The sequence below is a fragment of the Nycticebus coucang genome, chromosome 1 (assembly GCF_027406575.1).
Source record: "Nycticebus coucang isolate mNycCou1 chromosome 1, mNycCou1.pri, whole genome shotgun sequence".
NCBI lineage: Eukaryota > Metazoa > Chordata > Mammalia > Primates > Lorisidae > Nycticebus > Nycticebus coucang.
The window spans coordinates 154,358,925-154,386,621 of NC_069780.1; the positions used below are offsets into that span (position 1 = coordinate 154,358,925).

Consider the following 27,697-nt stretch of genomic DNA (forward strand, 5'->3'; position numbering starts at 1 on the left):
ACAGGGATTAATATGTCCATTTTATAGAATAGGAAAACAGGAACAAGGAAAGCACAAAGCTAGGAACTGTCAGAGCTGGGACTCAAATGCAGGTAGAGTGGGTTCCAAAACCTGTGCTCCTAATTACTTTCCTAAACTGATATGATGGGTCCAAAAAGTAACTCAAGTGTAAGAAGGCTAAAAATACAGTCTAATAGCATGGTTAATATCATCAGGTAATAGAAAATCTCCGGAAATCGGCATTTCCCAAAGTTAGAGTTAAGAGATTAATGAGGGAGTTGGTCACATCATAAACTGAAAGCCAAAGGATTACATTTCAGACTAAAATAAAAATCTGAACCCTAATTAGGGAGGCACCTGTACTCCCAGATACTAGGGAGACTGAGGTAAGAGAATTGCTTGAGCCAAGACTTTGAGGTTGCTGTGAGCTATAATGCCTCAGCTCTGTCGCAATTAAAAAAAAAAAAATTATAGGGCGGGGCCTATGGCTCAAAGGAGTGGGGCGCTGGCCCCATATGCTGGAGGTGGCGGGTTCAGACCCAGCCCCAGCCAAAAACTGCAAAAAAAATTATATAGAAGAAATCCGATCTTCCCACAAAAACTTCTATTATTTCTTATAGTTAAGTGAGTCATAAGACCCCAATTTCTGGATCCTCTGTCATGTCCTTCAAGACAGGTAAATAAAGTAAATTCCAATAAGGGTGAGTTATTTTACAATCCTAGAAATACACCAAACCATAATATAATCACCAAAACACCCTCTAAAGTGAGACTGTTCACTTTAACAAGATTAAACAACATTCCTAATTCAGTTACCTCAGTGCCTAAATGCTCCATAAACAATACCTGTTAGGTGGAGTACAGTGGCTCATGCCTGTAATCCTAGCACCCAGAGATTAGAAGGTGGGAGGATCGCTTGAGGCCAGGAGTTCTAGACCAGTCTGGGCAATAGTGAGTCCCTATCCCTACAAATTTTTTTTTTTTTTTTTTTAATTAGCCAGGCATAGTGGTTTATACCGGTAGTCCCAGCTACTTGGAAGGCAGGAGGAGGAAGATTCCAGGAGCTGGAGGCTGCAGTAAGTTATAATGATATCACTGCACTCCAGCCTGAACAACATAGCAATGTCTTTTCAAAAAGAAAAACAACTGGGGGAGGTGGAGCAAGATGGCAGCCGAGTAACACCTTCCTTGCATCTGGGCACCGTGAATCTGGGGAGATAGGACTCCAGGCATCTCTGGCTGGTGGGATCTGCCTATCATCACCCCTGAGAGGATACAGGGAGTCAGCGAGAGACTTCTGGACCCCAAGAAGAGGACTAAAACAGTGGAAAATCGGCAAGTGGTCACGTGTGTTCAATCCGTCCAAATCCACCCGCAACTGTAAGTTCAGTAGCAGCAAGACTGCAAACCAGAAAGACCTTACCTGTGAACTGTTTTGGTGTCTTTGGACTTGGCACTCAGCTGAACTGCCTTGGGAAGAGCCTGAGCGGGAGTGCAGAGAACTTTGGCCTTTGTCTAGGGCCCCAGTCTGAGCCGCTGAGCCAGACGGAGCTAATAGTGTTTGGCTCTGGGTCACAGGCAGCCATTGTGAGCGATCTGCCCCGGAAAGCTCCACCATCAGGGTCCCAGAGCTAGAATTGGGTGGGAGCTGGTAACCCAGCGACCAAGTAGCCTAAGGGCGGGGTCTGAGCCGCCTTGCAGCCCTAACCCTCGGGGGCAGAGGGAGACCAGTTTTGGCACACAGGGTAAGTGGATAGCCACTTCAGCAGTGATTCCAGCGACAAGCACTTCCCTGGGAAAGCTTCTGCTCAGCAAGTGAACAAGTTCAAAGTGCCTTTTAAGTGGGCTGAAGAGAGATTTAGGGTGTCTACCTGCTGGGGTTTGAGAAACTAGCAGCCTCCTGTCCTATCAGAACTGTGATTAACATCTCATACCCCAGAAGACCACGTGTTGCCCAGACAATATTCAATGACATATACAAACTGCTTTGTTTTTGGTTGTGTTTTTTTTGTTGTTGTTGGTTTGGTTGTTTTTTTTGTTTATTTTGATGTTGTGGATTGTTGTTTTGTTTTTTAAGTTCAACCTTCTCCATACAGATCCTTTTTCTTTCTCAATTTTTCTAGTTTAATTATAATTTCCCATTGCTGCCTATTTCAATAATTAGAACTTCATTTTTGTTAGTGTTTCTACCGCTATTATTTGGTTTTCCACCCAATTTTATCCCATAAAGTTTTCCGTTGGCTTGTTTTGGTTTGATTTATAGCATTTTTGTCTTTCCTCCCTACATGGTGGAGGTGGGGTACTGTGTCTGATCAGGTTAGCAAAGAGCTGCTGACCTCAAGGGAACCACCTAACTGGGCACCCCCAGAAGGTGTTTTTCTTTTTTTAAGGTTATATCAAAGTACCCTACTGTACACCTATATTGCTCTGTCTCCCTCTTTCTGTGCCTCTCTTCTTTATGTCAATATTCCTTTTACCCACCCCCTTTCCTTTCTCTATTTTTCTTATCACTCCGTCCTCCTTTCTTTCATCCCTTTTTTGCTCTTAAACCTTCTCACCCTTCTGGTCCTGTAACCCTTAGTCCACAGGCACGAGAACTTAAAGAGCAAGAGGAAGTGAAAGGAAAATTAGGGCAAGGAAACAGATAAAAGAAATCACTCATGACGAAGAATCAGCAGAAAACTCCAGGCAACATGAAGAACCAGTCCAGAACAACCCCGCCAAGGGACCATGAGGTAGCTACTGCAGAGGATTCCACCTATACAGAAATGTTAGAAATGACAGAAAGGGAATTTAGAATACACATGTTGAAAACAATGAAAGAAATGATGGAAACAATGAAGGAAAATGCTAATAAAGTGGAAAATAACCAAAAGGAAATCCAAAAACAGAATCAAATCAGAGATGAACGATATGAAGAATATAAAAAGGATATAGCAGAGCTGAAGGAACTGAAACAGTCAATTAGGGAACTTAAAGATGCAATGGAAAGTATCAGCAACAGGTTAGACCATGCAGAAGAAAGAATTTCAGAGGTAGAAGACAAAGTTTTTGAGATAACTCAGATAGTAAAAGAGGCAGAAAAGCAGAGAGAGAAAGCAGAACGTTCACTGTCAGAATATGGGACTTTATGAAGCGTTCGAACATACGAGTTATAGGAATCCCAGAAGGGGAAGAAGAATGCCCCGGAGGAATGGAAGCCATACTAGAGAATATTATAAAAGAAAATTTCCCGAATATCACCAAAGATTCTGACACACTGCTTTCAGAGGGCTATCGGACCCCAGGTCGCCTCAACTCTAACCGAGCTTCTCCAAGACACATTGTGATGAACCTGTCCAAAGTCAAGACAAAAGAAAAGATTATGCAAGCTGCCAGGAGTAAGCGCCACTTGACCTACAGGGGCAAATCCATCAGAGTGACTGCAGACTTCTCTAATGAAACTTTCCAAGCAAGAAGACATTGGTCATCTACATTTAATCTACTTAAACAGAACAATTTCCAGCCCAGAATTCTGTACCCTGCTAAGGTAAGCTTCAAAATTGACAGAGAAATCAAATCATTTACGGATATACAAACATTGAGGAAATTTGCCACAACAAGACCAGCTCTACAGGAAATACTTCAACCTGTTCTGCACACTGACCACCACAATGGATCAGCAGCAAAGTAAGAACTCAGAAATTAAAGGACAGAACCTAACCTCCACATTGATGCAAAAGATAAAACTAAGCAATGGACTCTCACAAAATAAGACGAATAGAATACTACCACACTTATCAGTTATCTCAATAAATGTTAATGGCTTGAATTCCCCACTGAAGAGACATAGATTGGTTGACTGGATTAAAAAACACAAGCCATCCATTTGCTGTCTGCAAGAAACACACCTGGCTTCAAAAGACAAATTAAAGCTCCGAGTCAAGGGTTGGAAGACAATTTTTCAGGCAAATGGAATTCAGAAGAAAAGAGGAGTTGCAATCTTATTTTCAGATACATGTGGATTTAAAGCAACTAAAGTCAAAAAAGACAAAGATGGTCACTTTATATTGGTCAAGGGGAAAATACAACAAGAAGACATTTCAATTCTAAATATTTATGCACCCATTTTAAATGCTCCCAGATTCTTGAAACAGACCTTACTCAGTCTGAGCAATATGATATCTGATAATACCATAATAACAGGGGACCTTAACACTCCTCTTACAGAGCTGGACAGATCCTCTAAACAGAAATTAAACAAGGATATAAGAGATTTAAATGAGACCCTAGAACAACTGTGCTTGATAGACACATATAGAACACTCCATCCCAAAGATAAAGAATATACATTCTTCTCATCACCCCATGGAACATTCTCCAAAATTGATCATATCCTGGGACACAAAACAAATATCAACAGAATCAAAAGAATTGAAATTTTACCTTGTATCTTCTCAGACCATAAGGCACTAAAGGTGGAACTCAATTCCAACAAAAATGCTCGACCCCACCCAAAGGCATGGAAATTAAACAATCTTCTGTTGAATAACAGATGGGTGCAGGAAGAAATAAAACAGGAAATCATTAACTTCCTTGAGCATAACAACAATGAAGACACAAGCTACCAAAACCTGTGGGATACTGCAAAAGCAGTTTTGAGAGGAAAAGTCATCGCTTTAGATGCCTACATTCGAAAAACAGAAAGAGAGCACATCAACAATCTCACAAGAGAGCTTATGGAATTGGAAAAAGAAGAACAATCTAAGTCTAAACTCAGTAGAAGAAAAGAAATATCCAAAATCAAATCAGAGATCAATGAAATTGAAAACAAAAGAATCATTCAGAAAATTAATGAAACAAGGAGTTGGTTTTTTGAAAAAATAAATAACATAGATAAACCATTGGCCAGACTAACGAGAAATAGAAAAGTAAAATCTCTAGTAACCTCAATCAGAAATGATAAAGGGGAAATAACAACTGATCCCACAGAGATACAAGAGATCATCTCTGAATACTACCAGAAACTCTATGCCCAGAAATTTGACAATGTGAAAGAAATGGATCAATATTTGGAATCATACCCTCTCCCTAGAGTCAGCCAGAAAGAAATAGGGCTCCTGAACAGACCAATTTCAAACACTGAGATCAAAGAAACAATAAAAAATCTTCCAACCAAAAAATGCCCTGGTCCAGATGGCTTCACTCCAGAATTCTATCAAACCTTCAAGGAAGAGCTTATTCCTGTACTGCAGAAATTATTCCAAAAAATTGAGGAAGAAGGAATCTTCCCCAACACATTCTATGAAGCAAACATCACCCTGATACCAAAACCAGGAAAAGACCCAAACAAAAAGGAGAATTTCAGACCAATCTCACTCATGAATATAGATGCAAAAATTCTCAACAAAATCCTAGCCAATAGATTACAGCTTATCATCAAAAAAGTCATTCATCATGATCAAGTAGGCTTCATCCCAGGGATGCAAGGCTGGTTTAACATACGCAAGTCTATAAACGTTATCCACCATATTAACAGAGGCAAAAGTAAAGATCACATGATCCTCTCAATAGATGCAGAAAAAGCATTTGATAAAATCCAGCATCCTTTTCTAATTAGAACACTGAAGAGTATAGGCATAGGTGGCACATTTCTAAAACTGATTGAAGCTATCTATGACAAACCCACAGCCAATATTTTACTGAATGGAGTAAAACTCAAAGCTTTTCCTCTTAGAACTGGAACCAGACAAGGTTGTCCTCTGTCACCTTTACTATTCAACATAGTGCTGGAAGTTCTAGCCAATACAATTAGGCAAGACAAGGAAATAAAGGGAATCCAAATGGGAGCAGAGGAGGTCAAACTCTCCCTCTTTGCTGACGACATGATCTTATACTTAGAGAACCCCAAAGACTCAACCACAAGACTCCTACAAGTCATCAAAAAATACAGTAATGTTTCAGGATATAAAATCAATGTCCACAAGTCAGTAGCCTTTGTGTACACCAATAACAGTCAAGATGAGAAGCTAATTAAGGACACAACTCCCTTCACCATAGTTTCAAAGAAAATGAAATACCTAGGAATATATCTAACGAAGGAGGTGAAGGACCTCTGTAAAGAAAACTATGAAATCCTCAGAAAGGAAATAGCAGAGGATATTAACAAATGGAAGAACATACCATGCTCATGGATGGGAAGAATCAACATTGTTAAAATGTCTATACTTCCCGAAGCAATCTACCTATTCAATGCCATTCCTATCAAAATACCAACATCGTACTTTCAAGATTTGGAAAAAATGATTCTGCGTTTTGTATGGAACCGGAAAAAACCCCGTATAGCTAAGGCAGTTCTTTGTAACAAAAATAAAGCTGGGGGCATCAGCATACCAGATTTTAGTCTGTACTACAAAGCCATAGTGCTCAAGACAGCATGGTACTGGCACAAGAACAGAGACATAGACACTTGGAATCGAATTGAAAACCAAGAAATGAAACTAACATTTTACAACCACCTAATCTTTGATAAACCAAACAAGAACATACCTTGGGGGAAAGACTCCCTATTCAATAAATGGTGTTGGGAGAACTGGATGTCTACATGTAAAAGACTGAAACTGGACCCACACCTTTCCCCACTCACAAAAATTGATTCAAGATGGATAAAGGACTTAAAGTTAAGGCATGAAACAATAAAAATCCTCCAAGAAAGCATAGGAAAAACACTGGAAGATATTGGCCTGGGGAAAGACTTCATGAAGAAGTCTGCCATGGCAATTGCAACAACAACAAAAATAAACAAATGGGACTTCATTAAACTGAAAAGCTTCTGTACAGCTAAGGAGACAATAACCAAAGCAAAGAGACAACCTACACAATGGGAAAGGATATTTGCATATTTTCAATCAGACAAAAGCTTGATAACTAGGATCTATAGAGAACTCAAATTAATCCACGTGAAAAAAGCCAACAATCCCTTATATCAATGGGCAAGAGACATGAATAGAACTTTCTCTAAAGACGACACACGAATGGCTAACGAACACATGAAAAAATGTTCATCATCTCTATGTATTATAGAAATGCAAATCAAAACAACCCTGAGATATCATCTAACCCCAGTGAGAATGGTCCACATCACAAAATCTCAAAACTGCAGATGCTGGCGTGGATGTGGAGAGAAGGGAACACTTTTACACTGCTGGTGGGACCGCAAACTAATACAACCTTTTTGGAAGGAAGTATGGAGAACCCTCAGAGAACTCAAGCTAGACCTCCCATTTGATCCTGCAATCCCATTACTGGGCATCTACCCAGAAGGAAAAAAATCCTTGTATCATAAAGACACTTGTACTAGACTGTTTATTGCAGCTCAATTTATAATCGCCAAAATATGGAAACAGCCTAAATGCCCACCAACCCAGGAATGGATTAACAAGCTGTGGTATATATATGCCATGGAATACTATTCAGCCATTAAGAAAAATGGAGACTTTACATCCTTCGTATTAACCTGGATGGACGTGGAAGACATTATTCTTAGTAAAGCATCACAAGAATGGAGAAGCATGAATCCTATGTACTCAATTTTGATATGAGGACAATTAATGACAATTAGGGTTATGGGAGGGGAAACAGAAAGAGGGAAGGAGGGAAGGGGGTGGGGCCTTGGTGTGTGTCACACTTTATGGGGGCAAGACATGATTGCAAGAGGGACTTTAACTAACAATTGCAATCAGTGTAACCTGGCTTATTTTACCCTCAATGAATCCCCAACAATAAAAAAAAAAAATCGTGAAAAACAAAAAAAAAAGAAAAGCAACTATAAGACCCCTTATTATTGGCACACACACAAAAAAAGTAGACTACAGAGACTCGAGCTATAAGGAAGCTTCTAGCAGGTAACTTTGGTGCTCATGTAACACTCCCTTGGCCCACTTGTCATTTTAGCCACAGCTCAAGCTCCCATCATCCCACCTCAATAGAACTCATGCCTTAAGAGTTTTCAGAAGCACAGTACTGAGGAGCTGACACCATTAACCAAAGGAGAATGAGAGCTTATGGATAAATGTTGAAAGCCTTCATCTTTCAAATGGGCAATACTGAGAAGCATCCTAAGGAAGTTCCTCTACTACTCACAGTGACAATTGCAGTATCTTATTTCTTTGTTTCCTGTCTTATTCCCAGGCTTCTCACTCCTACTTCCTGGATCAACTCTTAAATAAACCACCTATATCCACAACCTCGTCTCAGACTCTACTTTAGGAGAACCCAACTATGACAAAGAGCCTGAGAAATTAATTTCTAGCCTTTGCTTGAATACTATTAACCCTCAAAGTAGATGTTCCAAAAGCATACATCCTAGTAAAGATATTCAGCCATGGGCAGCGCCTTTGGCTCAAAGTAGTAGGGGGCCCAGACCCATACACCGGAAGTAGTAGGTTCAAACCCAGCCCTGACCAAAAACTGCAAAGAAAAAGAAATTCAGCCTTTTGAAACTAGAAAAAAACTGCAAATTTATCACTATATAAAATATTCTTATTCTTAATTTTTAAACGGGAAGGAAAAACTTTCATTATAAATGATTTCCAAGATTCCCATAATCTACGCATTTACAATACAGCAGTATAAGTAAAATTACCAACACTGCTTATAATAAATACTTGGAATGTTTGATGTGACTCAAATCAAGCATTTCCCCAGGATTTTTAAACTGAGTATCAGAAAGGGATTTTCAGTTCCTCTCTGGTGATAAAGCTATGATAGAAACCTGAAAAAATGTCTATCAGTTATGATATCTGCCACATAGTAAAAAACAATTTGAAATAGTAACTGTCACTCAGAAAGACATACACAAACTGGAAAAGGAGGGCTGGTAGCTCTCTGAAATTAGCTACCCCCTGGCCTTTTCCTCTGCTTAGTAATAGAAACCAATTCGTGCTTTGCTCCTAATCCAGTATTCAGAGTTTCTAGGTTTTTGTGACTTTTAAGAAAGAAAGGTCTAACACAAGAACTAGTACAAACAAAATATCCTATAGATCTAATACTCTTAAGGAAGAGTTACAGATAGCCGGGCGTTGTGGCGGGCGCCTGTAGTCCCAGCTGCTCGGGAGGCTGAGGCAAGAGAATCGCTTAAGCCCAAGAGTTAGAGGTTGCTATGAGCTGTGTGAGGCCACGGCACTCTACCGAGGGCCATAAAGTGAGACTCTGTCTCTACAAAAAAAAAAAAAAGGAAGAGTTACAGAACCTGGTATCTAGGAACCTTCTAGAAATGTAAGTCTGATTATATACACACACACACACACATATATATAGGTTTGAATGTAAATATTTCTAGAAAGATGTCACCAAAACTTCCATTAGTTACTCAAGATAGTTCTCTGACCTCCATATCCTCTCAAGAAGACTTATTGTTTGATGGTCTAAACTTGTGACTCAATGTATTTTTCTGCCTCACCGTTTACATGGGAAACAAACTTCCATCTTTTATTAAATGCCATGATTTTCAACTAAGAGCACCCGTATTTTGGAACCCTTTCTCTGCCCCATTTCCAAGATTCTGGTACATGAATTTCTCTTTCTCTCACCAACTGCTGAGAATCAACTAATGAAGAATCTGATCATTAGCTGTGATGCCACGGCATTCTACCCAGGATAACAGCTTAAGACTGTCTCAAAAAAAAAAAAAAAAAAAAAGAATCTGATCATTATGAAGATTTTGAGTCATTTTAGATTCTTTAATATAACAATCCATTTAGATGTGCTAAAAATGCAAGTAATATTAGAATTTAGCTTTACATATAATCCATCCTAGGATGGCAAGTCCCAGGTAAGATGTAGTAAGCACACTTTACCCTGGCTCTCACACTGAATGTAACCATAAAATTTGGACGAGATGCAGGAAGCAGCTATTTGAAGGCTCCGAGAAGGAAATAATCTGATCAGGGAATTCCAAGTATCAACGAAGCAGCGGTGAGTTTGCCATACCTTTTTCCTCAAATGTCCACAGCTTGAACTAATGCATTTGGAAAACCAAAGTGAGCACTTCTCCAGAAGCACTCTACCCCAAGGGGCAAGAAAGAAAACTAAGGCTCGAAGAAACTGTGGAAATTGCCCATTTTTTTTCTCTTTTCTCAATTTTCTCACATACCACAAACCAGCCATATGCAATCCTATGACCACATGTGGTGGCAACAAGGGAAACCTGCAAAAGCCGAAGAGCCAAAAATCTGAAGAAGTTCTTTCTCCCACTTCATTGGAGCTGTGGTTCTAAGAAAGGTGGGGCAGACACTTATTTTTCTTTCTCTCTCTGTCCTCTAGTTCCTTAACTCCAGATTCAGACGCAAGTATAGATCTGCACTATACAGCAAGGTAAGGAAAGCTACAAGTTTCTGGAATAATAATGAAAAGTCCTAGGTTTCTAGGTCCTCAGAACATAATAGAATTATACTAGAAATCACTAACAAAAAGATAAAAGAAAAATTGCAAAATACACAGAAATTAAACAAAATACTTATAAATAATTCATGGATCAAAAAGGCTCAAGGGAAATTAGAAAACATTTTGAACCAAATGAAAATAAAATATAACATTAAAACTTATGAGATGAAACTAAAGCAATCAAAAGATAACAGAATATATGAGGAAAAACTTCCTAACTCATTTTATGAGTCCAGCATTACCCTGACAGCAAATCTAAACAAAGACAGCACACAAAAAAAGAAAACTACAGACCAGTATTTTTCATAAAAATAGATGTAAAATAACATACCTAAAGCAATTACCTCAGTGCCTAACCACTAAATAAAGAACAGCTATCAACAAGGTATTAGCAAATCAACTATTGCAATACACCAAAAGAATTAAACATGACTAGCAGGGTTTATTCTGAGAATGCTAGGCTGGTTTGATATTTGAAAATCAATTGTAATCTATCATATTAACAATAAAGAAGAAAAACATCACAAGAATATGCCAACTGAAATATAAAAGGCATTAGACTGGGGTGGCGCCTGTGGCTCAGTGAGTAGGGCATTGGCCCCATATACCAAGGGTGGTGGGCTCGAACTCGGCCCCGGCCAAACTGCAACAAAAAAACAGCTGGGCACTGTGGTGAGCACCTGTAGTCCCAGCTACTTGGGAGGCTGAGGCAAGAGAATCGCCTAAGCCCAAGAGTTGGAGGTTGCTGTGAACTGTGACACAACAGCACTCTACCAAGGGCGACAAAATAAGACTATGTCTCTAAAAAAAGGCATTAGACAAAACATAACATCCATTCATGATAAAAACTACTAGCAAACTAGAAGGGCCTTTCTCAATTTAAAAGGGTATTTCTAAAAAAAAAAAAAAAAGAAAAAAACAACTAACTAGCACTATACTTAATGATATAATGAAAAAAATGGAAAAACTCAATGCTTTCCCTTGATATTGTAAATAACAAGAATATCTACTGTCATCTGTCATCACTCTTATTTAACATCCTCCTGGAAATCAAAAAGAAACAAAAGGCCTAGTAATCGGAATGGAAGAATTAAATTGGCCTTATAGATAGTCATGTAATCTGCGGATAATTCTTAGAAAATCCCAAAGACCTACAAAAATTTTATAAAAAATTATAGTACTGGGCGGCGCCTGTGGCTCAAGGAGTAGGGTGCCGGTCCCATATGCCGGAGGTGGCAGGTTCAAACCTAGCCCCGGCCAAAATAAAAAAAAAAAAAAAAATTATAGTACTAACCAGTACATTTGGCAAGGTTGGAGGATACGAAGTGAACCACAAAAATCAATCATATTTCTCTATGAATAGAAAATAAATTTTTTTTAAAAATGCTGTTTACCATAGTTCCCCCAAATTGAGATACTTAGGTACAAGTCTAACAAAACATATAGAAGATCTCATATTCAAAACTACAAAACACTGATGAAAGAAATAAATAACAAAGAGACATAACATGTTTACAGAAGACCCAATGCAGTAAAAACATCAACTCTTCCCAAATTAATCTATCGATTTAAGCAATACCCTTCAAAATCCCAGCATGATTCTTCATAGATAAAATAAAGTAGATTCTAACATTTACAGGGGAAAAAAATAGAGTAGCTAAAGCAATTTTGAAAAAGAAGAATCAAATTAGAAGAATCTAAGTCTACTGAGTCAACTATAACTTGGATGAACCTTGAAAACATTATGGTAACTGAAAGAAGCCAGTCATAACACGTATTCACATATGTGAATAATCATTATTATATGATTTCAATTGTAAGAAATGTCCACAACAGGTGAATCTATATAGATAATAAGTAGAATAGTCTATTAACTAGTGCGGGGGGGAAGGAAGAACTAGGGGGTGACTGCTAATGTGTAAGGGGTTACTTTCTGGAGTGATTAAAATCTCCACTTGATTGTACGTATAGTAACGCATCCCAATGGAAACACTAACAACCATCAAATTGTACACTTTGTATGAGTAAATTTTATGGTATATAAATTAAAGTTCAATAATGCTGTTCTAAAGTAAAACCCCACAACGAAATACTATTACACACCTATTAGAATGGCTAAAATAAAAAATACTGATACCAATGTTAACAAGAATGCAAAACAACTAAAACTTTCAGTCACTGCTGGTAGAAAGTAAAATAGTACATTCTAGAAAATAGTTTGACTGTTTCTCATAAAATGAACATATACTTACTTATGACCTAAGGATCTCCTTCCCAGGTATCTACTCTAGAAAATCAAAATCAAGGTCAAGTAAGATTCTGTACACAAATGTTTATATTAGCTCTACTTATAATTGCCAAAAACTAGAAATAATCTAGATGTCATAGGAGAATGGATAAAGAAACTGTGGTACATCCACACAATGGAATACTACACAACAGTAAAAAGGAATGAACTATCACTACAACTATGTATAGGAATCTCAAAGGCATTATGCTGGATAAAAGAAGCCAATCTCTAAAGGCTGTATACTGTAAGATCCTATTTACATTATAGTCTCAAAATTAAAACTAAAGAGATGAAGAAAAGGTAATCATGGCCAGGGATTATAGGGGTTGGGGAGGGACAATATGATACAGTCTTTGGGATGACAAAATCTTTTGGTACTCTGTACCCTGATACAATGCAGTATAAGAACTTTTTACAAAGCATTACACTGTATTCTGTACCATGATTATGGTAGTGGTTATACAAATCTATTTGTATACTAAAACTCTAAGAACTATATGTCAAAAGGAAAAAAGTGAATTTTTCTTTATGATAATTTTAAAAATAAAATTTAAAAAAAATCCACCTTAGAATCAACTTTTTTCCTTAGTTCAATCTCAGCTCACTAAACAACTACCTCTGATAATCTCATTTAATGAAAAGTACAGTATATAGTTCAAAGAAAGACACCAGCAAAATGAAAAACATTGTAAGAATACCAAGAGGTAGTAAAGCCCCAGGAAATCTGGTCATCAATAAAGAGTAAACAAACTGAAGTTGCTAAGCCTGGAGCTCAAACTTGCAGTGAAAATGAGTGATGACTAACATCATCTGTTATCTGAAGGACTGACAAGTGCATGGGGGGGGGGGGGGGGTTAGACTTGTTCTGTATTATTTAAAAAAAATTTTTTTTACCAATGAGTCTAAAAGTATAGAGCATTTCCAGGGCTGCCAGAAATTCACCTTACTTCCTCAACAGCTAAATAATTAAGATACAGAAAATTTTAAAGATTCTTGCATTAAATAAAGGATCAGGCTTAATGATCTCAGAATTCTCTGCCAACTCAAACATTATATGAAATCCATGAACTATAATTTCTAGAGTGAATCTACAAAAGTAGAAGGCAATGAACACTTAAGATTACCTACCATTCCTGCCAAAATATCCTTTTTCACTGCACAAAATTAAAAGGGCTATATAAATACAAATTCTCAACAAGTTGTGAGATATATTTTATTTCTCCAAATCTCATTTGCACTAAGATTAAAATTAAATTCAAATTACTAATGTCTTAAGTCCAATTTCAGACTTAAAAGACAACTGCCATAAATTTCATGCAAATTTCTATGAGTATCTTGAAGAAATTTCTTAAAAAAGTAGTACTGTTTCCATACAAAGAGTGGTGGTCCTCAAAAGAGCCAAAACATCTGTATTCACTTTAAAGCTCATCAAGACAGACTGACATTTTTAGGAGAAGCATATGGCTTCCTGAACACTCATCTAGAACAGGATCTTTTGTCTAGTAAGCCCTATTCAAGGACCATTTACTTATGTATGAAGTGGCTGAATAAAGGAGAGAACAAATTATATTTTTGAGTCCTAGAAAACACAAAGAAACAAACCCTTCTAAAACACATTGCAAAAGCAGTCAGTTCTTTACTCTTAGAGACAGTGCTCTCAAGATTTGAAACAATTCTAAGAAATCAATGAAACAAAAGAAGTCTAGAGAAGCATGAAACTTTCTTACAGAACTATATCCAGCCAATGACCACCTCCCTAAAAAAGTCATTTCCATTTTAAAGGATAAAACACTTTCTTCTTAAAACTCTGAAGGGCAGAGTTCAACAGCTGTGCTATATTAAACCTGAGCCCTTCCAAAAGGAAGAACAAGAGTCTCCAGAGAGGGAGTAACATGGCCTGCTTTATCCAAAATTATCAAAATGCCTTCTTTGCCTCTAAGGAGTTTCTCCAAGAAAATGCCTCTATGGAGTGCACGGGTGAAAAGTATAATGTAGATTAGGAAAATATGCAAAAATGGAAGCACTTTTGTTTCTGGAAATCTTCTCCACCCTCCTCCCAAGGAAAAGTATATAGTATGGAACTATTAAAAAGAAATCAGTAGTTTTCAGCCCTAGCTGCCTATTAGAATCACCATAGGGCTAAGCCTCAATCTAAATGTACTGAAACCAATATAGATCACGCCAAGACATCTGAATGTCTTAAGCACACAACAGGTGATTCTGATGAACAATAGAGTTTAAAAACCACAGAACTGGAGAATGACCAATCCCATAAAGGAAAATTTAAGTCTAGTGAGTCCAGACAAGAAGATAAAGGTACCATATGAGCAACTAACTAGTTCTAAAGAACCTTAAGGTTGTATTTATCTATTAAAATAATAACAGACAATACAATGGAACTCATAACAGGAATTCTCAATTTCTCTCATGTCATTACTTAAAAAAGAAAAGACTTAGAATGGTTTACTAAAATATTCAAATATTCAGATGAAAGTTGTTATTAAAAGTGTCATCTCTGTGTAATTCAGGCACAATAAGGTTCTGTCAGAATCTTTGGACTCTGTAAACTAAGATAGAAAAGTTGTAAGAGCTCATGTATTAAATGTAATTATCTGTTAACCTCAAAAAAGCTCAAGGCTTTAACCACAACAAAGTAAACCTCTGTCCTCATCAGAGCTTCATTAATCCTACTTGATTTTACACAAAATTCTAATAGTTTTAGTTGCTTGATATTTGAGCCCAAGATAAATGAAAAACGGGTGGTAAAACTGTTAAAGGGAAGTAGTCAAAGGATACAAAAAACACTATTAAAAAAGCAGACACAAGAACTCAGTAACCATAGCAGACACATAGCTTTTAAAGACACAATACAACAAATCCATTTTTTCCTAATGATCATCAAAGCAAGAAAAAAATTATGTTCAGTGTGCCTCATTCAATACATACATTATATATTTTATGAGGGTAAAAAGTATAATAATCAAGTCACCAACGGAAAGCCTTTCACCAAAAATATATAATAATGACAAGATTTAGCTAAAAAAAACTGAACAGAAAAATTAATCCCTCATTTTCAGACTCTCAATGTACAAAAGGAACAGAGAGTAAAAGTAAAGGAAAGTGCATCAGATAGTTTCTCAAATAAAGATCACACCTCACAGAGAAGACACTTAAGTTTTCATTTATTATTATCAGACATAATATTCCTCACTTTAAAAGTCTACATATTCAGGGCAGCACCTGTGGCTCAAAGGAATAGCGCTCCGGCCCCATATGCTAGAGGTGGCGGGTTCAAACCCAGCCCTGGCCAAAAATTGCAAAAAAAAAAAAAAAAAAAGTCTACATATTCACCTGGACTGCTAAATCAGACTACCCTCCATGGATTCCACATCATGAATTTAACCAACTGCAGACCAAAAGCTCCGGGGTGAGGACATGAAGGAGGACTGCATTTGTAACTGAATAGGCATAGACCTTTTTCTTGTCATTATTCACTAAAAAACATGCAAGGTGTCCCAAAAGTTGCCCCTAAAGTCACCATACATACGGAAAATGGGAAATTGTAGCTAAATTGTACAAAGAGGTGGCCAAATGTAATGGATATTTTTAACTATTTTGTAAAATTTTCTAATGAATATTTTGTAAATAAAGGTACATGTAGACACAATTTCCCATTTTCCCTATGTATGGCAACTTTAGGGGCAATTTGTGGAACACCCTGCAGTATAACTATTTAGAAAGCTATTTACATTGTATTAGGCATAAGTAATCTAGACATAATTTAAAGTACACAAAAGATATACATAGGTTATACAAAAATATTACACCATTTTATATCAGGGCCTTGAGCATATGTGGATTTTGGGATCTAAGGGAGTCCTGGAACCAATTCCCCAGGGATACTGAGGGATGACTGTATTTCCTTGCCATGTAAACTTAAGATATTTCCCTTTTTTATCTGTGTCTTCACCTAAGAAATGAAAATAAAAATACCTGAGTTCACTGGATTACTGGGAAACACATGAGATAACGTAAGTGAAATACCTGGCACAGTGGCTAGTACACAGTAAGCTAAAAATAAATGTTAGCTGCTGTTAATAATTTGTGTTCAGAACACCACAAAAACAATCCTCAACTCCTAACAAGAAATATACAGTAGCACCTCCACAGTTGACCATCTCCCTATACCATCCCCTTAAGTTGACCTAATTTTCATAAACCAGGCACGTACCACATGTACTTAATGGAAATCCCTTGTGTTAACCATCTCCATATGTTGACTAGTTATAGTCCCTTGGTTGGTCAACTTACAGAGGTTCTACTGCATTTTAGAAGCTTTTTCCATATTTACTTTACCCTTAAATAGACCTCTTCTTTTAGGAGGTATTACACAGGAACCTAGTTGTTCTAGCTTGCTTCATTAAGCCCATATACTATTAACTTTTAAAAACTTCAGGTAAAGTTAGTTACTATTATTCAAAAAAAAACTCTCATGTCCCAATGAGCACCCTTTCCCAAACAAATTCATCTCCACCTCTTGCTTTTTAAAACTTGAATACAAAAGAGATGTCTCAGGACACTTATCAAAGTATATAAGTACAAAACCTATTCCTAAAACAACTTCAATCTGGAAGTTAACAAAGTTCTTAGTGAATATACAAAACTCAGACCATTGCAAATAATTAGAAAGAATACAGGTTGTAGATATTTTATATTCACATTTATGTAAGTCAGTGCCTATTTGGCTTTCGCTAATGAGGTTAATAACAGAAGTACTGCCTCTAGCTTCCTGCTCTTCTTATCATTCATTTCATCTCTAAATATGTATTTACTCATCTGATAAGCATTTACCTGCTAAATTCCCCCCCCTTACACCAGGTGCCAAGAAGTATACAAAAATAAAAATTTTTTCTTGCCCTGGAAAAGCATGGAATTTCATTACTGTCAATCCATATGCTAAGATCTACTCACTTGCAAATGTGTGTATAAAATAGAGTAAGTGTATGTTGTTATGCTGAGGTAACCAACAATCCCAACATTTTTGTGGTTTTTATTTCTCACTCAATTTGCATTTTACATAACCTGCAAGTGTTTTGCATCATTTGTCTTCATTTCAGGATTTGGGCTAAAAGAGCAGATTCCCACCTGGGATATGTCCATCTCATACCAGAGAGAAAAGGAACATGGCAAAATATGCGACAGCTCATAAAGCTTCTGTCTGACACGGTTTATCATTTCCACTGACATATCACTGGCTAATGCAAATAACTTGGTCAATGATAAGAGATACATAATCCTGCAACAGGGAATGGTAGCACATATTTTAAACAATAATACAACCTATAATAATAAATCTCACCAAGATTAAAGTATTCAGACTAATAGTAAAAATTAACATTTATATGGAGAAGGTTTACAATGTGTCAGGCACAATTCTCATGTTTATATGAATTAAAATATTTACTTTTCCTAACAAGAACTCAACAAAAATGTCTGCCACTGATGAAAACTGACCATCTAAATATGGGTATTTGGAAATGAAGAAAATAAGCAAAATAAAGAAATTTATTAGAAGACACTTTATAAACATTTCAACTCTCAAAAGTTGTCTTTGCTGTATTACAAAAACAGCAAGAGCAGCTACCCTTCAGGAAGGGAAGGAATTTGTTTATCCAGTTTATTAGAAGTAGAAGCCAACCTTTTGATCTTTAAGTGGCCAAAATTCTTCTCAAATTTGGGCTGAGCCTTTTTCCCAACAAGGTGTAACATACACAGAACTCTTGACAACCTTAAGAACTGCTTATCATTGAAGATTCCCACAAACTCAATTTCATACTGAAACAGAACAACAAAATAAAGCCAGAGGCTGAAGCACAAAATAGGCCTCAGAAAGAGAAGTTTTATACACTGGGTCCCCATTATAGTCATTAATTGACGGGGAGGGGGTATGGACGTTGTCATCTAAAGGCCTAGGTTTGAGGTGAATGCAAGAGTAATGAAAATTAAGAAATGATGATACAGAGTTAGGTGAGCATACACGAATACATTTAAATAAGTAAATAACACTATTGCATCAAATATCCTCAGTCTTAAGTACTACTATTTTGGAATACAATGCCATTTTATCTGACTGATTAATATCCTAAATAGTTAAATTTACTCAGGAAAATCACATAGGAAAGACAGGGAAAGTAAGGATAAATGTAGACAATTTATCTTGTTTTCTCGTCCCTCATCATCAGTCCAGGGAATGGAAATGGAGAACCACTTTAAAGCATAAGCTTAGTGATTAACTACAGCCGAATTACCCGCTATATTTAAATTTTTGCAAGATTTGTATTAACCTGGATGGAGGTGGAACACTTTATTCTTAGTGAAGCATCACAGGAATGGAGAAGCATGAATCCGATGTATTTAATTTTGATATGAGGATTAATGACACGGTGGGGGGTGAATTTATATAAGTTAATGTACCAGCTCATTGTATTCTTCCATTCTTAGTTCTTTTCTTCTGTTCCCTACTTCTCTCCTTACTATATGCATTAATCACTATTTCCACTTCCCATATAATTTTAACTCAAATGATCTGAAATGTTACATCAGTTGCAAATGTTTTCCTAAATATTACAATAAAATAAATTTTAGATATAGATTCCCTACGTGGCTGTCTTTCCAATCAACCTTTTCAGATCTTTTTCAAATACTTTTTTTTTGGCCAGGGCCAGGTTTGAACCTGCCACCTCTGGGATATGGGGTCAGTGTCCTACTCGTTTGAGCCACAGGCGCTGCCCCTTTTTCAGATCTTATTACTCTAAAATCATAATGAAAAGAGTACTTAAGGATGAAAAGCAAATAAAATGTGAGGGAGAGGTCCCATAAATTTCCCTCAAATTAAAATACACATTATAAGTTCTTTAAGTTAAAAAGAAAAAATGGTACAGAAAGCAAATAAATGTGTTAATTTGCATTAAAATACTGTTTTCCTTGGTGTTTTTGAAATGTGCAAAGATCATCTCATGATTTAAAATTTGATTTTGAAATCTTTCTTTTTTTTTTTTTTTTTTGTAGAGACAGAGTCTCACTTTATGGCCCTCGGTAGAGTGCCGTGGCATCACACAGCTCACAGCAACCTCCAACTCCTGGGCTTAAGCGATTCTCTTGCCTCAGCCTCCCAAGTAGCTGGGACTACAGGCGCCCACCACAACACCCAGCTATTTTTTGGTTGCAGTTCAGCCGGGGTCGGGTTTGAACCCGCCACCCTCGGTATATGGGGCCGGCGCCTTACCGACTGAGCTACAGGCGCCGCCCTATTTTGAAATCTTTCTTAAGACATTTGCAAGTAGAAACTCATTTTATTTTATTTTTTATTTTTTTTTTTTGGTTTTTGGCCGGGGCTGGGTTTGAACCCGCCACCTCCGGCATATGGGACCGGCACCCTACTCCTTGAGCCACAGGCGCCGCCCGCAAGTAGAAACTCTTAAGTTTATAAATGTAGTAATAACTATCATCAAGTTTCCTAAATTTAATGTCATCTTATACTATAATGGCTAACAAAATGGCCATGACCTAACTTTAGATACACAGTCATGTTTTGATTAGCCATGCACCAGTGGTCCCTTCAAACTTGTTTTCAGTTCTGGTACTCCTGTGTTACATTATTATTTGGACATGCAAAATCAATTCCTATAATGCTTAGGGGTAAAGGACTAATCTGAGTCATGGCTGTACTAACCCCAAATTAACTAGTGCAGTATTTTACCTTAGAGAAATACTTTCCATCCTTCGAGTTCCCCATATGTAGAACATTTAATTACAAGCTTATAATTTACCTTTGCCCAATCTTAGCACCCTTTCATAAGCCACTGACACTACCCAGGAGACCATCTACTTTCTCACCCAATACTCATTACTTAAAACCTTCATAAAACAGACCTTTAAAACGTATTTCAAATTAACTCATCCCAACTCTCTGCACAGCCGTTCTATTTATCTAATACTAGTTAGCATTCTATTAGACCTTCTCAATTTTTAACCACCCACATTCCTCCTACTCGCTTCACATCTCTCCATCCAGTCTTTCCACCTTTGTTTAGTATGTGTGTGAATGTATAGCATTAGTGCTATAATAAACTCAGAAAAATACGGGAAAATATGGAAACGAAGGATTAAATAACAGTCGGGAAAAAACTCACCACATAAATGCTTCAAGGCAAATGGTAACAACAGTCCCTGAATTGTTGTAAGGCTTTAATAACATCTTGAAATGAAAGCCTCCCGGCATTACCCTCAGTCTTTTAAAAATCAACTTACAACATTACTAACAGTAATATTTTTACTAACACTGAATTCCAAACAAGTTTTCCTCCCAAGCAGACCGATGAATAAAACAATGTTTTTGTTCAGTTACCCAAACTAAACCACTGAAAGCCACAGAAAAAAGATAGGAACTTAATTTATAGCAAAAACGGTAGCGGTGGGCAAACAGGTGACAAATGGAACGATGCGGAACCTGGGAAGAAAAATCAGTAAAGACTCCTCCCCTCCTCGAGGTGGGGGTCGGGTTCGGCTCGCAGCTCTAAAGGCAACCCCTCCCCACCCACCCGCTCCCTCTGCCAAAGGCCAAAAGTTTCCAAGAAACCGCTGTCCTCCTCCCGCCGCCCCCATGCACAGCCCCACTCGCCTGGCTAGAGCCCCTTCATCGCAGTTAGTCCCAGGCTCGCTCGCCTGTCCTGAGGAAAGGGTCAGCAAAGGACGCTTTCCCCAAAGCCTTCTACTCAGCCAGCAAAGACACTGCAATATTGCAGGGACCTGAGAAGCTTGAAAAAACAGCCTATTCTGTTACCTGGTCGGGACCCTAGAAGTGGAAATAGCAGCTACACCTACTGCCCTTCTCCAACACACCGCCCGGTTCAGCACCCCTGACATTGAGACCGCCGCCATCTTGCTGCAGGCAAACACCAGGATGGGAGGACGGATCCCCGCAAGGGACCAATTTCTTTCGTTCTCAAGCCAGTGCAACCGCAATGTAACAGGCTCTTGTGAGGGCAGCTGTTTGCTTTTAAATATTGGGGTTTAGGAAGGAGATGAAAGCTTTGGTTGAAAGAAGTAAAGAGGAAAACCAATGGGTGGAAATGAAGAAATGCATTGGCTGTAAATATTGCCCCCGTAAATTACAATCTTTGTTATTTGTTGGGACCTGGTTCTACACAAAGATAAAGAAGTGCGCAAAAGAAAATACTTGCAAATTTAAACACCTGCAGTTTATAATTTTTCAAAGAATTCAGAATACTTGGCAATGAGCCCACTGGAAGAGTAAAAGGTTCTTGGTCCTTTAAAAATCTAAAGTAGTAGCCGGGCGTTGTGGCGGGCGCCTGTAGTCCCAGCTGCTCGGGAGGCTGAGGCAGGAGAATCGCGTAAGCCCAGGAGTTGGAGGTTGCTGTGAGCTGTGTGACGCCGCAGCACTCTACCGAGGGTGATAAAGTGAGACTCTGTCTCTACAAAAAAAAAAAAAAGATTTTAAACCCAGGGCGGCGCCTGTGGCTCAGGGAGTAGGTCACCGGCCCCATATACCGAGGGTGGCGGGTTCAAGCCCGGCCCCGGCCAAACTGCAACAAAAAAATAGCCGGGCGTTGTGGCGGGCGCCTGTAGTCCCAGCTACTCGGGAGGCTGAGGCAAGAGAATCGCCTAAGCCCAGGAGTTGGAGGTTGCTGTGAGCTGTGTGACGCCACGGCACTCTACCCGAGGGCCATAAAGTAGACTCTGTCTTTACAAAAAAAAAATATATATTTTATATTACTGTTTTCCTAGTAAATCCTCAATGTGTGCTTATAATCAATAGACACAAAGAACAATTTAAGGCTCCCCACATATAAAACAAAAATTATCTTCCAATAAGTGTTGGAAACATTTGTAATGTGGGCTACAGACCTTAAAGAACAATGATTAACTGTGGAATATATAAAATAAAACCCAGGTTAGTTTGCAGATTTTGTTTTTTAAGAAATTTGTTTTAAAGTGTTACTGATAGACCGTTGCTGCTTTTAAAATTAAGCACATGAAAACGTTACCTTAAATAAATGAATAGGATTAACAGGAGGATGGGGAATAATTTAGTTCTGCATTATGGCCAATTAAAGCAAAACTCAATACTTAAGGGAAAGGGGGAAAGATAAAGAGAAAAAGTCATGTTCAAAGAGGAAATGCACAGGGTGAAGACAGGCACGTGAGAGATGCCTCAGAGGAAAATTTCTTTTAAGCTTTTTATTTTGATACAGTTACAGATGCATGGGAAGTTGCAAGATGGTACAGAGAGGTATTCTGAACCTGTTACCAGTTTCCCCGTTGATTCTACATATTATATAGATATTCTGGTGAAATATCAAAGCCAAGAAACTGATGTTTATATAAAGTATTTGCATAGTCTTATTTCATTCTGTCACATATGTAATTTCATGTAACTACCACCATGATCAAGATACACAGCTATGCTGTCACTACAAAGATCTCCCTGGTGCTACTCCTCTATAGTAACACTTGCCCACCTAACCCTTAAAGATCTCTACTTTGTCTCCTTTTTATAATTTTGACATCTTGAGAATGTTATGTAAATGGACTTACGCAGTTTGTGACATTCTGAGATTGACTCCTTTTCACTTAAGATAATGCCCTTGAGATCCATCCCAGTTGTTGCATGTGTTAATAGTTCATCTCTTTTCAGTGCTGACTAGTGTTCTAAGGTATGGATGTCCCACAATTTGTTTAACCATTCATCTGCTGCAGAAAATTTTGTGCCCTATTTTTGTCTATTACAAATACAATGGTATGAACAAGTTTTTATGTGCACCTAAATTTTCATTTCTCTGATATAAATGCCCAAAAGTACAACTGCTGTTGTGTGATACATGTATATTTAGGTTATAAGAAATTAATAAAATAAAAACTGATAAACTACTTTCCCTAGTAACTGTACCATTTTACATTTCTGCCAGTAATGTATGAGAGATCTAGTTTCTTAATATCCTCACCAGCATTTGGTATTATTGGTATTTATTATAACTTAGCTAAAGTAAATAATGTTTCCATGTCTTGGCAATCATGAATTGGGCTGCAATAAACATTCTGGTGCAAATGTCTTTGTTGTAAAATACTTTTTGATCATCTGGGTATATGTACACCATGGAATACTATGCAGTCATAAAAAAGATGGAGACTTCACATCTTTTATGTTTACCTGGATAGAGTTGGAACATATTCTTCTTAGTAAAGTATCTCAAGAATGGGAAAAAAAGTATCCTATGTACTCAATACTACTATGAAATCAATGTATAATCGCCTACACATTCATATGAATGGCAAACATAACTATAGTCCAGGAAATAGAAGGGAAGAGTAGGGAGGATATGGGAGGGGGGGGCATTTGGGAGGACCTCAACTAATGTGCATGATGCAGTGGTACATTTCAAAACTATTGAGAAATTAGTATAATTGTGATGGATGTGTTACTTAGTTCAATGTAAGCATTTCACATTGGATATCAAAGCAGTACCCTGAACCCCATAAATGCATCAATGTACAAAGTAATGATTTAATAAAAAATATAAATAAATTTAAAAAATAAAGAAAGAAAAAGTAAAAAAGAAAAAATATATTTAAAAAATAAAGTAAATAATGTGTGTAATGATAAATCATCATGATCTTAATTTGCATTCCCATAATGGCTAATCATGTTGAATATTTTTCCATGTGCTTATTTGCCATCTGTATATTCTAGTCTGTCAAATGTCTCATGTCCTTTGCCTATTTTCGAATAGGTATTATTTGGGTTTTTTTTATGTTACATCAGAGTTCTTTTTATTTGCATGTATTCCAGATAAGTCTTGTGTCAAATTGTAGTTCACAAATGTTTTCTTCCATGTATAGCTTATCTTTTCATTCTCTAACAATTCTCTTAACATAAGAAATGTTTTTACTTTTTTTTTTTTGGTAAAGACAGAGTCTTACTTTATCACCCTCCTTAAAGTGCCATGGCATCACACAGCTCACAGCAACCTCCAACTCCTGGGCTTAGGCGATTGTCTTGCCTCAGCCTTCCCAGTAGCTGGGACTACAGTCACCCACCATAATACCTCACTATTTTTTTGTTGCAATTTGGCTGGGGCCAGGTTTGAACCTGCTACCCTCAGTATATGGGGCCGGTGTCCTACCCACTGAGACATATACCACCCTTTACTTTTTTTTTTTTGACACGAGTGTCACCCTGTTGCTCTGGGTTGAGTGCTATGATGTGATAGCTCACAGCAACCTCAACCTCTTGGGCTCAAGCAATACTCTTGCCTCATCTTCTCAAGTAGCTGGGACTACAGGCACCCACCAAAACACCTAGCTAGTTTTTCTATCTTTTCTTTTCTTTCTTTTTTTTTTTTTTTTGAGACAGAGTTTCACTTTGTGGCCCTCAGTAGAGGGCCATGGTATCACAGCTCACAGCAACTTCATACTCTTGGACTTAAATGATTCTCTTGCCTCAGCCTCCCAAGGATCTGGGACTACAGGCACCCGCCACGATGCCCAGCTAGTTTTGTTTTTGTTGTTGTTTAGCAGGCCCAGGCTGGGTTTGAACCCACCAGCCCTGGTGTATATGGCTGGCACCCTAGCCACTGAGCTACGGGGGCTGAGCCTAGTTTTTCCATTTTTAATAGAAATGGGGTCTTGCTCTTGGTCAGGCCAGTCTCAAACTTCAAGAGATCCACCCACCACTGCCTCCCAGAGTACTAGGATCACAGGTAAAAGCTGCTGAGTCTGACATGTTTTTATGAAGCCCAGTTGATTATAATTTATTTAAAATTAATTTTTTAAATTTATGAATTGTGCTTTGTGACAAGCTTCTTGATGTCATATCAAGAACTTTTCACCAACCTTAGGTCCTAAAATTTTTTTCCTTTCTTAATGAAAGATTTTTAAGTTTTGCCTTTTTACATTTAAGTCTATGACCCATTTTGAGTTAATTCCTGTGAATTGAGTTTTTAGTTAATAAGGTATGAGATTTAGGTGAAAGGTTCAGGTTTTTGCTTATGAATATCCAATTGCTCTAGCACTATTCCTTGAAAAGGCTGTCCTTCCATGAAATCACTTTTGCACTTTTGTCAAAAAAAATTAGTTGTCATAATTATATGTAGCTATTTGTGGGTTCTCTATTTCAGGGGTATTTTAAGCCCAAAGGTGACTTTAATGTTTGAGTTAAATTTTAATAAATATTTTCTATATTGAAGAGTAACTTATAACGTGTCTTTATGTTCATAAGGGCAACTTTCTATAGCCCTATTACTGGCCCTATTGACCAAACCCCAGCCTTTCCACCTGCCACCTCTTTTGTTCCCCTTCTGTAGATTTGAAATCTCCAGGGATATCTCCACAGTCTGGTCTTTTCACCTTCCACACAGCCCATAATTCAACATCAGCATTGCCAACATTCCTGTAGAATTCCTGATTGCCTTCATCTACAGGCATCCCTGGAGGTTACCTTAAAGGCCCCACAAACCATAACACGTGTGTATTAATAATATCATTGCAATCATTCTTAATTCTTTTCTTTCATTTACCCTCATATCAGTCTTTAAAAATAACCAGAATTTGACTATTTCCCCTACCTTTAGGGTTACTGATGGAAGCCACTATCACCTCTGGCATGAAGTCTTGCAATGGCCTTTGAACTCCTTCCACACAGTGGTCAGAGCTATTAAAACAGAAGTCAGATCATGCCACTCCTCTGTTTAAACCCTTCAAGGGCTTCTTAGCTCATCAGAATAAAAGCCAAAGACCTTAAGACATTTAAAATCTGTTACAATAGGGTGCCTTTAGGGCACGGTGATCTCATTTCCTACTGCCTCTTTACACTGTGCTTTAGACCTGAGGGCCTCCTAGATATTCCCCAAATACACCAGGCACATTCCTATCCCAAGTCTCTGAAGTCCTTTGTACTCACGCTTGCTATGCTTAGAATGCTGTTCCCTGTGTCTGGAACACTCTTTCCACATATCTCATTTCCTTTCTGTCGTCCATTCTTTACTTTTCCTCCTTAGTACTTTTGTAAGTCTCACTATTTTATGAAATTTCTTTCTTTCTCACTCTCTCTCTCTTTCTTTCTTTTTTTTTTTTTTTTTTTTGAGACAGTCTCAAACTGTCACCCTGGGTAGAGTGCCATGGCATTATTGCTCACAACAACCTCCAACTCTTGGGCTCAAGCGATCCTCTTGCCGCAGTTTTTCTATTTTTGATAGAGACAGGGTCTCGCTTTTACTCAGATAGATCTTAAAATCTTGAGCTCAAGCAGTCCACCCTCGGCCTGCCAGAGTGCTAGGATTATAGGCGTAAGCCACCGCACCCAGCCTTTTTTATGAAATTTCCATGATAAATGTAAATTATAAATTAAAGGAGGAAATCCTCTGATAAATAAGATCAATCTCCCTCCAGCTATGAACAAACTTTTCCTTACCTTCACTATAATGCTTCCAGGAAAAATTATCCTAATTCTGCAATAAGTATGAATCAAGTGGAGAATTTCTTACTTATGCTAATTAATAAGCTATATAATTTTATTCACACTTTTATCCAGACTTCTGCAATGGCCCTTCCTGGGTTACGCCATTCATTCTGGCTTCCAATTTATATTCCATCTCCTCTATAAATTCCTCCAGTGGCTTACCATTGCCCTCAGAAAAAGATTTTATACTGAACCTGATCTGATGGTGTGCCCCCCAGTTTTCTCTGCATCTTTGCCTTGCATTATGCCCTCTGGCTATCTCTGTGCTGCACCAGAGCCTTTGACAGGCTGTTACCTCTTTTCGAGTAATTTCTCTTACTTTACAGATCACAGGTATAAGTCACGTCCCTCAGAGTCACTCCCTGTGGTAGAAACTATATCCTACAGGCATTTTCCAACTCCACCCTCGTGCTGATGGCGACTGACTCCTATTCTTTTTTTTTTTATCT

The 27,697-nt window shown here is 37.8% G+C and overlaps 1 protein-coding gene across 2 annotated transcripts in view; it reads right to left on the reverse strand.

Moving 5' to 3' along the window:
- NDUFS4 (NADH:ubiquinone oxidoreductase subunit S4) overlaps window positions 1–21,678 on the reverse strand; it is a 134,395-nt gene extending 112,717 nt beyond the window's left edge. For both annotated transcript variants that reach the window (XM_053590726.1, XM_053590716.1), the window contains exon 1: window positions 21,555–21,678. In XM_053590726.1, coding sequence (XP_053446701.1) covers window positions 21,555–21,652 — 98 coding nt within the window. In that variant the 5' untranslated portion in view covers window positions 21,653–21,678. The remainder of the gene's footprint in view (window positions 1–21,554) is intronic.
- Window positions 21,679–27,697: the final 6,019 nt, after the last annotated feature.